The following is a 14,126-nucleotide window of genomic DNA, read 5'->3' as shown; positions in this document are numbered from 1 at the left end:
CTTAATGACAATTAACACTGACCTTTTACTGTCAAGATAGTTAATGCTGGGCTTAGGACGTCACTGAAGATCAGTTATAGATGTTTGGTAGATTTTTTTCTAGTCATTGCGATAACACTGACCCGTTTCGCTTGGCTTGAGGTCACAAAACTGACCCGTTTCGCTTGATAGATTCGTGAAAGAATTGCTTGGTATTGATAAAGGCTTAAGTTGGTCGCGATGTAGTGCGCAATGTTAAGCAAGTGGAACGAGGCGTATCGGAAGAATTTTGATTTTATCCTTGCAATTTCCTTTCCTTTTCTTTTTTCATTTCATTTTTCTCTCAATCTTGTCTTTAATTTTAAGTTTATTTATATTTTTTTTTCAATCAAGTCTCAGTTAACTCTCGTATAGTTTAGGTTTACACTGAGTTAAACAATAGGTACATGAAAACATTTTTTATTCCATCAATTTCTTACTATTTATAAGAAGCAAAAATCAATGTAACTTTACTTGTCTAAATTGATAGAATACACACTTTTTGATTCAATCTCATGTTTTATTCTGTTAAATACAGGAATCAGGTTCTTGAAAATCTGTTTGAATAAGGACAAAGTTTCGAGTTCAAATAATACAGAATCCTACAATGTTCCTTCGTGAAAAATCGGTGCATCCTGAAAGGCTATTGATTGCATATACTGTGATCCTGTCATGACCCAACAAGCACTTGCCAACCTAAGCCCATGTCAGTCTCACACTCTCACCTGTCTCTTAATTACTCTCTGATTCCATGCTGACCACAAAAATTTTTGTACGATTTCACCTTCCTTTAAAGCACAACTTGATTTTTCCCTCCTCCCCTGTCTCCTATCCACCATGGAAACTCCCATCCCATGCTCAGCAGAAGAGGAACATATTTTCCGAAGCCAGCATCCAGCAGTCCCGGTGCCGGACATCACACTCAATGATTTTGTACTCCAAGATGCTGAATTGTATGCTGACAAGGTAGCATTTGTGGAGGCTGTGACAGGAAAGACATACATATGCAGAGGTTGTTAGAGACACTAGGAGGTTTGCTAGGGCCTTAAGGTCTCTTGGCCTGAGAAAAGGATATGTGGTGATTGTAGCATGTGGAGGCTGCAGATGCTAAGCTTATTGTCACAAATGACCTTAACTATTGAAAGGTAATTAGTTAGTCTTATGATAATTATTGTAACAATAATTGTTTTATAGTTATTAAAGTCTGTCCATGATCAATCCAGCTAAAAAGCCAGGTTCCAGATCACACAAGTTAACCCGAGTTAATATAGAAAAATTAAAAAAAATATTTGAGATTTTAATATTTCATGTGAAAGGGTTAAGAATCCATTGATATATATGTAGGCTATGTATGTTGTAAATAATAAAATTTAAGAAATTTTATTAAAAGATTTTTTATTGCACATTAAAAATATATTATTATTTTATTCTTTTAAGTTTAAGTATTTAAACTAAAAAAAGTTTTTATCCAACAATAAAAAAATATAATTTTCTTCTTGTAAACATAAAATATATATGTGGGGGGCTTTCAATTCCATGTTAAAAAAATATAATTTTCTTCTAATATTTGTATAGTTAATTTTGATATAAATTGATAAAAAAAAAATAAATGTAGTTGATCTACGTATACAAGATTGAGCCAAGCAAACAAAAATCATGTCTAGTTTTTTGCTTATTCTCGGGAGCATATATGTTAGAATGTTGATACGTAAAAATAGGAATAACTTTGTATGTTGAGATGTGTACATGTAAAAAAGAGAAGGGTATCTGCCTTGAGGGGGATAAAAAAGAGTCAAGTTCTAGATTAACCCAGCAAATTAAATGATTTTTTCCATACCAATTATAAATCTGAATTTTTCTTTATTCAGACCTATCAAGATCCAGATCACTCGGATCCTAAAGTAACCCACCGGGCATATTGATAGCTATACTTATAATCAGTAATGTCATGGATTTAGTTCAATTTTTAATGATATCTTTTTATTATTATTTTTGATAATAATAGATATCTGGGCAACTTACACGCATGTTTTTTTTTTTAGTTTAACGTGGGTGTCCGAACCAGCTTGCGCGCACCTCGACTAATCCCACTGGCCCTGAAGTTAACGACCATGTAAACCTCCAGTGGCCATCATATGAGCAACCACATGGCTCGAACCTGAACTTACCCGCATACTTGAGAATACATGTGAAGGGTCTAGGGTACCTATAATTGTACTGAGTGAGATGTGCATTAGCACTGCCATGAATTGGAATGAACTGCTTGATGCAGCTGACCGCTCTGGCGATATACTTGCTTGTGAGGAAGTCCACCAGAGTGATCTATGTGCACTTCCATTCTCATCAGGCACCACCGGGATGTCAAAGGGTGTGATGTTAACCCATCGGAATCTGGTGGCTAATTTGTGCTCCAGTCTCTTTAGTGAAGACCCAGAAATGGTGGGTCATGTTGCCACACTGGGCCTAATTCCATTCTTTCACATATATGGTATCACTGGAATATGTTGTGCCACCCTAAGGAACAAGGGGAAAGTAGTGGTGATGGGGAGGACATTTCTAAATGCGTTGATCACACAGGAGGTCAGTTTTGCACCAATTGTGCCACCAATTGGCTTAGTTAAGAACCCAATAGTGGAGGAATTTGATCTCAGCAAGCTCAAACTGCAGCAGCTCCACTTGCCCCAGAGCTGCTCGCTGCCTTTGAAAACAAGTTCCCTGGCGTCCAAGTCCAAGAGGCGAGTATAATTTTGCTCCATTGTTGTGAATTAGACATGATTGTTGAATGATTTATTTCCAAGAAATGCTCTGCCTGTGATTCATTGTTTTCATCTGATCGAATATTCTTTACGAAAAGATCATGTTCAAATTAACGTGCTACTAGTCTTGTTTTTGGTCAGGCATATGGACTGACAGAGCACAGCTGCATCACACTCACTCATGGGGATCCTAGTAAAGGCCATGGCATTGCAAAGAAAAACTCAGTAGGATTCCTCCTTCCCCATTTGGAAATCAAGCTCATCGATCCTGAAACTGGTCGGTCCCTGGTGAAATTTGTGTAAGAAGTCAATGCGTTCCGCAAGGTACAAAGATACTAATTAATTATCGATAAAACTCGTAGGAAATTAGAGCTAGTGTAACTTCACTGGTAGGGATGATTTAGCTTGACTTTTACTAACTTCAGTAAGGAGGAGACGGGCAGGAGCATTGACACTGATGGATGGCTGCGCACTGGTGACATTGGGTTCTTAGACAATGATGGAGATATCTTTATAGTGGATCGTATGAAAGAACTAATCAAGTACAAGGGCTTTCAAGTAAGATCAAACAGCTTGACTTTTCTCTTTTGGACATACTGTTACGCAAGAATCATAAAGCAATGCCCACCATGGGGAAATAATGCGAGGGCTTCTTTTAATATACCAAAACCACCTTCAGGGAAATAATGCGAGGGCTTCTTTTAATATACCAAAACCACCTTCAGGGAAGTAATGCGAGGGCTTCTTAGAGAGAAGATGGGGACGAACTCGAAAGCTAGCCAATGAAACATAGTCCAAGTGGCACGGCCTTGCTGTCTCTTTTCTTTGATTGACTATGTGGGGATTAATGACTGCGATAAATTATAAGAATATGCGCGCTTTGAATTTTGACTGGTATCTGTTTGGATTTTATTAGTATAATGAAGCCCGCCATCTGTGGGAATATGTTTGTGGGAATATGTTTGTGGGATTTGTGTCCATTGTTACACTTCAAATTATTATTATTATTATTATTTCTTTTAGGTAAATGACTTTAAAATTTAGTGCATTCTATTCCCTCCGGTTGGGCCAAAAAATTGGGTTTATTAAGCTTTAGAAATGTACTCTCAAATAAAGTTAACTCGAGTTAGTTTTATCAATTTAAATTAACTCGAGTTAATTTTTAAAATCAATTAAAACCCGAGTTAAAAGTTAAATTAACTCCAATTAGCAACATTGCCTACTTTCCACAAAATCTATTATTTATTATTTGGATGAATTGTATGGAATATATAATTTATAAGCAACTCTGTTTGTCAATAAAAAAACAAGCATAGCTGCTCTCAAAAAATTGATTAGTCTTGGATTGAGAACTGTGGGTATTTGTTTTTCACGTTGGTTTGAGGGTTAAAAAATAAATAATTTTTTTGAATAATTGACTCAACAAGAAGCCAAAGCATCAATTATTATTCAGAGTACCAAAACCTGTGGGAGAAAAAACTTGAAAACGAAAGGAGTAGTGTCAACTGTGATTTCTAAAAGCTTTGGTTTCCTCAAATATTTAATTCAATAACCTTGGAATTTCAAGTGACACGTGCTGCCGTTCACATGCATGTGTTCATGTGGGTGTGTGTGGCTAGTCTGCCAAGAAAATTTGAAATGAAAATTATCTGTTGACAATTTTTTATTAAAATAAAATATACTGGGGAGGATTCTCGAGGGTGTTGGGGGGCAACAGTAACAGTAATTTTTTAAAATATTTTTTGTTTTAAAAATGCATACAAATAAAACTTTTATTATTATTTTTAAAAATATATTTTTAACAATAGCACATAAAAATTTTAATTTAAAACAAAATAAATCAAAATCTCGTGAAATTCCGGTTACACCTGACACAAACAGGCCTGAAATATCCTATCCTCCGAACATCTTTACCGGCTGAGCATGGTCAGGTATCCACGTTCTATTTTTAAAAAAAATGAACCAGTAAAAGAGCAAGTAAAAACTAGAAGACATAGCCTAGTGACCCCACGTGGATCTCCTGAACTAATCATATGGACGAGATCTTGCATCTTTTAAATACCACACTTTTTTAGATTTAAGTATAAATTAGTTCCTGACCAAAAAGGCCATCTTACTTATTCAAATTTACCGTCTTCCCTACTTATTTTCTATATTCTATTTCTTTTAAAAATAAATTGAAAAGGAATACGGAATTGACAGAGGGATTGATCTATAAATAGATTGAGAGATCGGGAGTTAAATCTTGATTTTTTAAAAACACAAGGATTAATTGGTTGGTTGGTTAAACTACGAGGACTATGTTATAATTAACTTTATTTTAATTAACAGTTCTATGCTTTTATATTATTAATCTAGCAAGGTGCGTCCTTTTTTTTTTAATCAGAAAATGATTTCATATTTTAATATCAACAAGTTGGTTGTAAAATTAATTAAGTTTATCCTTTTTTATTATTTTAAAAAAAGCATTGCCAGCTCCAATAGACCGACTTAATTTCTTGAAACTTCGCTCTTAATATCATATTGTCAACTAGTCCAACTTGTTTGCAATAATGTCACCTCCTATTATTTATTTATTTGACCATCATTTCGGTTGTACTCGAGGAGGAGTAAATTAAAAAGAAAAAACTTAAGAAATAAAGATTTCGTAAATTCTTTTTACATGAAGATGATTTAATAAATAACAGGCAAAACTTACTGGGAAAGGAACTGCCAAGCAAAGGGAGAATTCTATGTGAGCAATAGTCAACGTCTAAACTAACAAAACTTAAATCCGTGAAGAAAATAAATTCACACCCAGTTAAAACCCATTATAATTTATTATTTAAAAAAATTCAAAACCATGTCATTTTAATTTTTTAAAGATAAATTGAGTTAATCCAAGTTAGCATATACAATTTATATCTCGGGTTTTAAATCATATCACCCATCAAGCTGGATTTAATAGCTTTACGTTCATGACATGAAGAGCTGAAGAAAACAAACAATTCAAATTATTTTTTTTTATTTTTGTTTTTTTCTAGTTGAATGCTTTTGTGACCTAATCATATGAAATTAGGTTTGAAAATCTTAAATTCTCGATAATTTTTTATTTTGACTCAATTTTTTTTTTATTTTTTAGTTCCTTGATTTAAAAGAGAAGAGAGAAATTCATCTGAAAAATAGCAAGGAGAGATAAAATCATGGGTTTAGTCACTTTTCAACAACGAAACTCGTCATTTTTAGTGTCAACGAGTTTCATTTAACAAGAGAAGTTTGATAATAATTGTTTTTTTTCCCTAAACATTTATGAAAAAAAAGAGATCGGATTCTATCTAGATGTTTTTAATTTGATTGATTTTGATTTTTTTTTTAGTGACTTTAAGATATTTTAGGGTTATTAGATGGTCTGTAAATGATATAATGGTATTCTTAGGTGAAAATTACTTGAAAAAATTGAATTTTGAGCTAAAAATCATCATTTATTTTTTCATCTACCACAATAGTGGTAAAATTGGAATAATGCTTTGTTAATATAAAATTGAATTTTATATAACTTTTTCTATATGAAAAAAAGTTATTCACCCCCTTAAAATAATAAAAAAAAAACATAAATGATTTAGGTACATGGGTCTATCCTTTTATTTTCAATTTCATTTATTATTGTTGGTTTTTATTGATTTTTTTATTGTTTTTTCATGATTAGTGTTACTAGGTTAGAAGTTACCTTGTGTTATCTTGAGTTTTTTTTTTAATTTTTTTTAATTTATTAATTTAATAAAATCATATAAAAAATAAATTTTATATAATTTAATTTATTTATATCTAAAACTTTTAAGCTTGTTGTACTTAAATTTAATAACAATACGTCAAGATTTTATGTAATTATTTTTTTACTTAAAAAAATTAATCCAACGCACATGGCAAACGCAGTGCAGAAAATAACCTTGTTTTTTCTTTATTTTCCAAAAAACAGGACTGAAAAAGCAAAAGAAAAGAGCCCACAGAGAGGGCGTGTCTGTGCAAACTAGTACGTCCCATTTCCACGTGTCGATTATCAATTCCTCCACAAAAATAACAAAACAGGAATCCACCACCCAAAAAAATAAAAGAAAGGAAAAGCAACATTAACACAACTGGTAAGTTTTAGATTTATTTTTAAAAAATTATTAGTTTAAATTTTATAAATTTTAAGGTAATTGAAAGATTATATAATTATTAATTTTAAAATTTATGATATTAAATAAGATATGTATAAATTGACCAAACACCCACACTAATAAAAAAACAAAACAATAAAAGGGAAAGGAAAGACTCAGTAATTGCTGCATTTATTCCCTCACACAGTAACAAGAAGTCAAGTGGTGTAATGAAAGCAAGGAAGCAAGCTCCTCATTTTATGCTCCTCACCTCCTCATTTTCTCTCATTAATCACAAACAGCATTAAAAATAAAGTTCTCAGGCAGCTTTTTGACAGAGATCCCTTCTGTTTCTCCCTCTCCTGAAGGGTAAGTAGTAGTACTAGTAGTTTTTCTTCCTTTCTTTTTTCTTTTTTCCACTCTTTCAAGTTTCAAATTGAGGAAAAAAAAGAATGAAAATCTGTAGTATTATTTCCTCTGTGATGCTTTGGGATATCACAATAATAGAAGAGAGACAAAAGGGTTTTTACGGTGATAGCTTCTTCGTAGCTTCATGTCACGTGTCTTCCCTTTATATAGGTAAATGGAAATTTATAGTTTGTGGCTTCATGTAGACTAAAGAGCTGTGGAATTTCTAAAAATGAGGAATCCCATTTTCTCAATAGTTAAGAGTGGGGACTTTTCATTCAAAGAAAGTTTTTTTTTTTTAAATAAATTTTACAGAGTGCCTTTTCTTTTGTTTCTACCATTCTTTTATGTCGGCTGTAGCAGTAGTGGTACATTTTTTTTTGGTTCAGTTCTTGGGAGAGTAAGCTACGAGACGATGTGTCGTTTCTTGCCAAAAATAGGAATGATTGAGAGTGGGGGGACCTTTACTCTTTTTTTTGTTTTGTTTTGCAAGGTACGAAGTCTAGTTTGTTTTGTTCTGTGTTTTTATTCTGAGTGAATTAGTGGATGTGTTGGGGTGGGGGGGTAAGATTCTTTTAAACACGTTAGGTGACGAGTCGGTATGGTTCTTATTCAGGGGCCTACTTACTGTGATTAGCCCAAACAACTTCAATGTGAATTATTGCTTGCTTTTTGTTGATGGCGAAAAGGTGAAACCAGGTCCATTCAATACAAGTTAGATATAAAGAGACAATTGGGATATATATATATATAGAGAGAGAGAGAGAGAAAGAGAGGGGGGAGGGAGTGAAAGAGGGGGTTTTATGATGAGTGGTAAATTCCTAGAGGAATTTGACCACAAAGTGTTGCAGGATTTTAGGGAGCAATTATTAGGTGTGCTTGGATAAGATGTGATTTTGAGAGAGACAACTTTGTTAGTTAACACTCTGAGAGTTCATGGTTGGGTCTAGGAGAGGTAAATATGGATAAAAGTAGAGGGATTGGATTGTTTTTTGTGTTCAGTTTCTTGATTTGAAGGGAGGGGAGATTTTTGTGTCAGCATCTCGAGGTGAAGAGGTTTCAAGTTGCTGTGCTTGAGATCTGTAAACTGATTGGTGGATGTTTGTGTTTGTAGATTTGGAGATTGATTGATTTCTGCAAGAGAATATACTGGGTTAAAGAGTGACCTTTATTTTAGTGGATACTGCTTTTACTTGGTTTAGTTAAAGTCTATCTGGTGCTTTGTTCGAATTCTCTGAGCTTGAGATTCAGTGCATTTGTAGGCATCAAGAGGAACTATTTTGCAATATTGGGGAAGAAGCAGATCGGATATTGTTCTCGTAAAGGGAATAAAGATTGGCTTTCCTATTTACATAAACATAGATGGCTAGCACTTAGATACATCAAGATTTAAAGGTCAGCTGTGTTCTTCACCTTTTCGGGGTCATGTGCTTTTTATATTATCAATTTTTGCAGAACCTCTTTCCAATTCTGTTCTATATTAGTATCCTTTGAGTTTTGCATGTTTAAATTTGCATTTTGATTCTTTATTTTCCTTAAGTTATAGAAACGTTGATATCATGATGATTGCAGGATCTGGTTTCTAATCGCTTGTGGATTACATGAAGAAGTACTCTTTGTGAAGTGATTCTATGAGTTCTGTCTCACTGATGGAGTGGAATGGCAAACCCCACTTGCAGTGGGACTGGGAAAACCTGATAATGTTCAATGCAATAACAAATGAAAATTCAAAGCAGTTAAGCCTAACAGATTTGGAAACTGATGGAGAAAAAGGAAATGATTCTGGGTTTTTCTATTCATCTGGGAGTGTAAGCAGAAGCCGTGGATCTATCTCTGACTTAGAACTTGCTTCTTTCTCAAAGAGCTCGAAGTCAGCTTCCACCAATTCTTCATCAGCTGGGGAAGTTAAAACATCCAAATTCACTTTGGGGGCCTCTAAAACAAATCCATCAGATTACAATAAGGAAGAACTTGTGAAGGCTAAGGCAACTGATACTTCTCCCACGCTTGAAGCTTCAGTTGGTTCAGGTGACCAGCTGCTTGGTTTGAAGCTTGGTAAAAGAACTTACTTTGAAGATGCTTGTGCTGGGAGCAATGCTCAGTCTTCATCAATATCTACGATTCCTGTGCCTTCTTTTACTCCAGCAAAGAAATTGAAGTCCAGTAATCATAGTCAGCGTGCTCCACGCTGTCAAGTAGAAGGCTGTAACCTTGACCTCTCATCAGCTAAAGATTACCATCGCAAACATAGAGTTTGTGAAAGCCATTCAAAGTGCCCAAAGGTCATTGTAGCTGGTTTGGAACGCAGGTTTTGCCAGCAGTGTAGCAGGTAAAGCTTCTAATGAAATGAATGGTTGTTTTTTGTAAGATGATAGTGCATGAGAATGGGTCATCTTCTACTCGTTTTGGTGCCAATTGTTGTTATCTAGGGTGATATATTGATGATGCCTATTTTCCTCAATTAGTAATTATAGTAATGATAATTCCCAGCTCATATAATTGGTGTGACAATGTCTGCATTTTGAATGTCAAAGGTTCCATGGTCTGTCAGAGTTTGATGAAAAGAAGAAAAGCTGCCGCAGGCGACTTTCTGATCACAATGCAAGACGCCGCAAACAGCCAGGATCTGTCCATTTGAATCCTTCAAGACTTTCTTCATCATTATATGGTATTGGTATTGAACTGAGTCTTTGATTATTCTCTTGAAGCTGATTTATAGAATATGCTATTGTCATTCATCTTTGTTTTGGTTGTTTCTCAATCTTCCCATGTACTCTGAAATGAAGCTATATAGATTATGCTATAAATTTCCCTTTGCCTTAATGAGGCTAAACCAAGTGGAGGAAAGAGACCCCTTTGGTGAGTTCTGTATGAACTTCACGTCTCAAATTAATTTAACGATCTTTTCCAAATAGAAATTTCCTCTAATCGAGCATTCAAAAGGAAAAGAAGAAGAAGATTTCTTTCTGATTGTAACCTGACACTAGCAAGTTAATGTCCTAATTTATTTGGTTTTGAAATCACTAACAAATAAGCATAGTGTGGTAATATAGTTTCAAAGATTTCTCCCAGCATGTCTAACCTGCTTTTATCATTGGAACCTTCAGTGTGAGTTATGGAGATTTCTATATCTTGTGACCCTGTGATATGCTGTATGTGACAGAATCCATTGTGTCCATTGATTGTTTATTTTTTCTTCATCAATCCCCCAAAAGGCTTTCCCTTAATGAATTCTTGGTTAGCTTTATTTAACAAAATAAACCTGTGGTAGCCCTACATCTCATATGTCCCCTTTACATGTGGGACTAAATATTGTTTAAACTCGGGATACTTAAGTTCATGCAAGTAAATTGGTATTGCATGATAACCATTCATGCAACTTAACATGATCTTTGTTACCTATGCAGATGAGAGGCAACAGATGAGTCATGTTTGGGACAAGGCGCCACTTGTTCATTCCAGGCCCAATGCAAATTTGACATGGGAAAGCACATCCACCTCCAAGTTCACAATAACAAAAGAGTATATAGCAAAGCCTGCAGAAATAGGTGGTAGTGATAGGAGGCTCCACTTGCCTGGCATTGATCTGACAAATAGCATTGCTATTCAGCACCATCATAAGTCTAATGGCTTCTTACCATCCAAGGCCAAGGGCACTGCAGGTGAGGTTCTCAACCAAGGTTTGTTTTGTCTTCATTTTGAGAAACAAGCCTCACAATTATTGCATTGAGTTTCTAAATGTTGATGATTTGGTTAGTGCCATATAAAATTTTTACTTGGATTTCTTAGCAAGGTTTCCTTGATATGTCTAACAAGTAACTATGTGCTCCAGTAGCCAATAATAAAACAAAAAATAATGTAACATTTAACCAAAGATCCAACAAGAGCTTGTTTCATATGAAAAAGACATGAAGAGGAATAAACATCACAGCATGTCTTTGTGAGATTCACCAGGAGAGTCCATTTATAGTGTTGTAAATGGTGGATAATTTGGAAACTTAATGTTTTCTTCATGAAATTCACAACATCCAGTTTCACCTGTCTGTAACCCTAAATCATCGCCTTAAAAATTTCTTAATTTTTCAATTTATTCAGTGAGAGTTCAATGTCATCAATACATCTTTGGCATTTGTCATGGACTTGGAATGTGCTCTTAACCAATGCGATAAGCCATAAGTTGTTGGCTTGTGACTGCCGATTAGAACTAAAAGTAAGGTTGCTAATGCTTCAATCATTGGATATGAAACAAAAATGTGTCCCTCTATGAAATTTCTTCTGAATCAAGTGTCAACCTATCAACATCAGCATTTAAAAAGTGATGGAAAATTCGTAGTAAAATTATGAAAATTTTGCTTCAAGGACTTCGGAATATATTAATTGATTCACTTTTGCTTCTTTTTTTTTTGACACCCATGTGCAAGTAAGATATTTAACTGATGGATTCTAGGCACGATGGGCCTTAATTGTAACTGCTGTAAAATAAATAAGTGAATATTAACCCTGCATAACAAAATTAACATGCAATTAACATGTAATAAACTTGATTAAACGTTGTACAACATATTCTGTTATTCAGGTTGCACTATGCTATTTGATTTGAAATGAATATGATTTTTTGATTATGTTAATTGATACAATTTGTTACTTTTAACCTCAATGCTGCTAAATTGTATATAATAGCTTTCCCAACACTTGGTGTCTCTGATTCACTGAAGTTTAGGATTTGTCCACTGTCTGTGTCCACTTGGTCATGAGGCTCATTTGCTCTTTGTTTTCCTGCTATATTTCTTGTGTAATAGTACTTTTACATTACATAGATCCAAAGCTACATACATCCATGTACATGCAACAAGGATGTACAGGATTGCAGCATAAGCAAAGACTATTGGTTGCTCTGGTGGCTTAAAATAATCCTAATGTGACACGTGTGGTTGGAGCCTCATTCAAGAGTCAAAGTACAGTGATATTTCTGAAAATATCAGAAAGTTTTGAAGATAATGGATGATAGTTAGATACAATGATATATATAATTCAGCAGTGCAATCCATGGGGTGCCAAATCTGATATTTGACAGATGTACCACTGATTTTGGCTATTATGAATGCAAGTAAATGTGACAAAGCCTGTGGGGTCTTGTAAAAAGGAAGAATTAAATTTTCCTGGTGGTTTACAAAATTGCAAGTTTATTTGAGCATGCCTCTGCTTAATTTTGGAAATTAGAGATGTACAATGCGGTGGTTGAGTGCAAAGTGAACATTTTTCTGTGTTTTTTGCTGATTGGTGCAAGTCAGAGGATCTTAATGACTATAGAAGAATCTTAAGAATATGTAGATGGTTAACTATGACTGTTTCTAAAGTCATATGGATGAAATATGATTTTGGAAACGTTGCACTTTATGAAGACAGTTAATAGTGCAAATCTTCATGGATAGAGAGATAAGAACTATTATGCTAGGCCTTTCTTTTTTGTCTGGAGTGATTCTCTTCTTAAAATCGATGCTTAAATTTAATAGGAATGTGAACTTTACAGGATTGGACTACTCTCTCGTTCCTTCCAAAGTGGAAGCAACACCAGAATTTCATCGTGCAACACCAGAATTTCATCGTGCTCTCTCTCTTCTGTCAACCGATTCATGGGGTTCATGTGAGCCACAATCTATTTCATTTGAACAGCCCATGCATGCAAATCACACCAGCATGCCTCAGTCGGTGCTACACACTGTACCCCAAAGCTCACCACTTGCTTCATCAGAGTACTGGAGGACTGAGCAACAGTCAAATGACCCTCAAGTGCATACCTTGAGTTCACGCACTGATGGTAGCAATTACCTTCAAGAGTTTCAGCTGTTAAGAACGTCAAACGGGAATGACTTCTATTCCAGTCACATGAACTGACTGCTGAAGTGATTTATCATTTTCATCTTAACAAATTAAGTGAAGGTCAGTATCTGGTTTGACATTTTGCGTAGGTAAATAATGCTTTCATGTGCTCAATTGTAAAACTTTACAGTAATTATGTGGTAGCCAGTCTTCCTTAAAACCCTTAGCACTTGTGGATATGGAAGTTATATTATAGTATCCTGCATTGGTGGAAATTATTTGAAATCATTCAATGTGGTAGTAAAGTCCAGGTGATGTCCTGCATGTTGCAAGCACAGGCTGTAATTACGGGAGAGCTCACGCTCTCTCAAATGAGAGAGTGCCCAAGTACTTGAAATTTGTCTGCCCTTAAAACTATTAGTGGATTCTGATCGTGGAGGACCGGAGGTCATATGACTCATAGTTATGGTGAAGCTTTCATATCGCAGCAAAAATTCTTCAGTGCCTGTAGTAATCTGACTAGTGTTTTCCATTTTCTTCAGGAACTTGACCATCCTGGCTCATGCTGTAAGGATTCAGATCATGGTGGTTGCGAAGTTCTACGACATTTCTCCTGAAGTAAACATTTGGAGTGGTTAAGGATAGAACACTGATTTGAAGATCATTGTGATCCGAGTTAATAAAATTTCTGGGAACCTAAAACTTAAATTGCAACCCGCGATTGCCTTGAAGCATCGTTTAAAAATCCCTCGGGATCTAAACTACTGTTTTTTCTTCCATTAATGGACATGGCAAGGCGCCAGTGAGTTTATCTCTTGAGCTGTAAAATGCTGGAAATTGCAAGTACTGAACTGCAGGTATGAATGATCTTTCAGCCCTACATAGCTCTGATGTGAACTATGAACATGAGTGATTCGAAAATTTGTTGTCATCTCTATATCTAGTTTATTTACTTCATGCATGTGCTGGCTGCAGACAGATAATTTTTTGGGGGCTCGTGGTAACC

At 34.9% G+C, this 14,126-nt stretch overlaps 1 protein-coding gene and 1 pseudogene across 3 annotated transcripts; both read left to right on the top strand.

The window, feature by feature from the left end:
* The first annotated feature begins 724 nt into the window (after positions 1–724).
* Positions 725–3,724, top strand: LOC18097122 (4-coumarate--CoA ligase-like 1; annotated as a pseudogene).
* A 3,359-nt stretch (positions 3,725–7,083) lies between these two features.
* On the top strand, positions 7,084–14,081 carry LOC7481229 (squamosa promoter-binding-like protein 2). Of its 3 annotated transcripts, XM_052451292.1 has the most exons (7): positions 7,084–7,261; positions 8,563–8,695; positions 8,873–9,629; positions 9,835–9,974; positions 10,708–10,962; positions 12,831–13,240; positions 13,663–14,081. In XM_052451292.1, exons 3-6 carry the CDS (start codon positions 8,932–8,934, stop codon positions 13,193–13,195), a joined length of 1,458 nt encoding a protein of 485 aa, XP_052307252.1. In that variant the 5' UTR covers positions 7,084–7,261; positions 8,563–8,695; positions 8,873–8,931; the 3' UTR covers positions 13,196–13,240; positions 13,663–14,081. The 3 variants fall into 3 exon arrangements, with proteins under 3 accessions (XP_052307252.1, XP_052307251.1, XP_052307253.1); XM_052451291.1 differs by lacking the exon at positions 7,084–7,261 and having other exon boundaries at positions 7,910–8,695; XM_052451293.1 differs by lacking the exon at positions 7,084–7,261 and having other exon boundaries at positions 7,917–8,695; positions 9,835–9,968.
* Positions 14,082–14,126: the final 45 nt, after the last annotated feature.

The sequence above is a fragment of the Populus trichocarpa genome, chromosome 3, assembly GCF_000002775.5.
Source record: "Populus trichocarpa isolate Nisqually-1 chromosome 3, P.trichocarpa_v4.1, whole genome shotgun sequence".
NCBI lineage: Eukaryota > Viridiplantae > Streptophyta > Magnoliopsida > Malpighiales > Salicaceae > Populus > Populus trichocarpa.
The sequence above is the reverse complement of the archived record's forward strand: the minus strand, read 5'-3'. Positions and strand labels throughout refer to the sequence as shown.

What these genes read in the sequence shown, in the direction of transcription:
- LOC7481229 (XM_052451292.1), top strand. Translation starts at nt 8,932, where the DNA reads ATGAGTTCTGTCTCACTGATGGAGTGGAATGGCAAACCCCACTTGCAG. An exon ending in TTTTGCCAGCAGTGTAGCAG is followed by an intron (nt 9,630 to 9,834) that starts GTAAAGCTTCTA and finishes TGAATGTCAAAG; the next exon opens with GTTCCATGGTCTGTCAGAGT. An exon ending in TTCATCATTATATGGTATTG is followed by an intron (nt 9,975 to 10,707) that starts GTATTGAACTGA and finishes TTACCTATGCAG; the next exon opens with ATGAGAGGCAACAGATGAGT.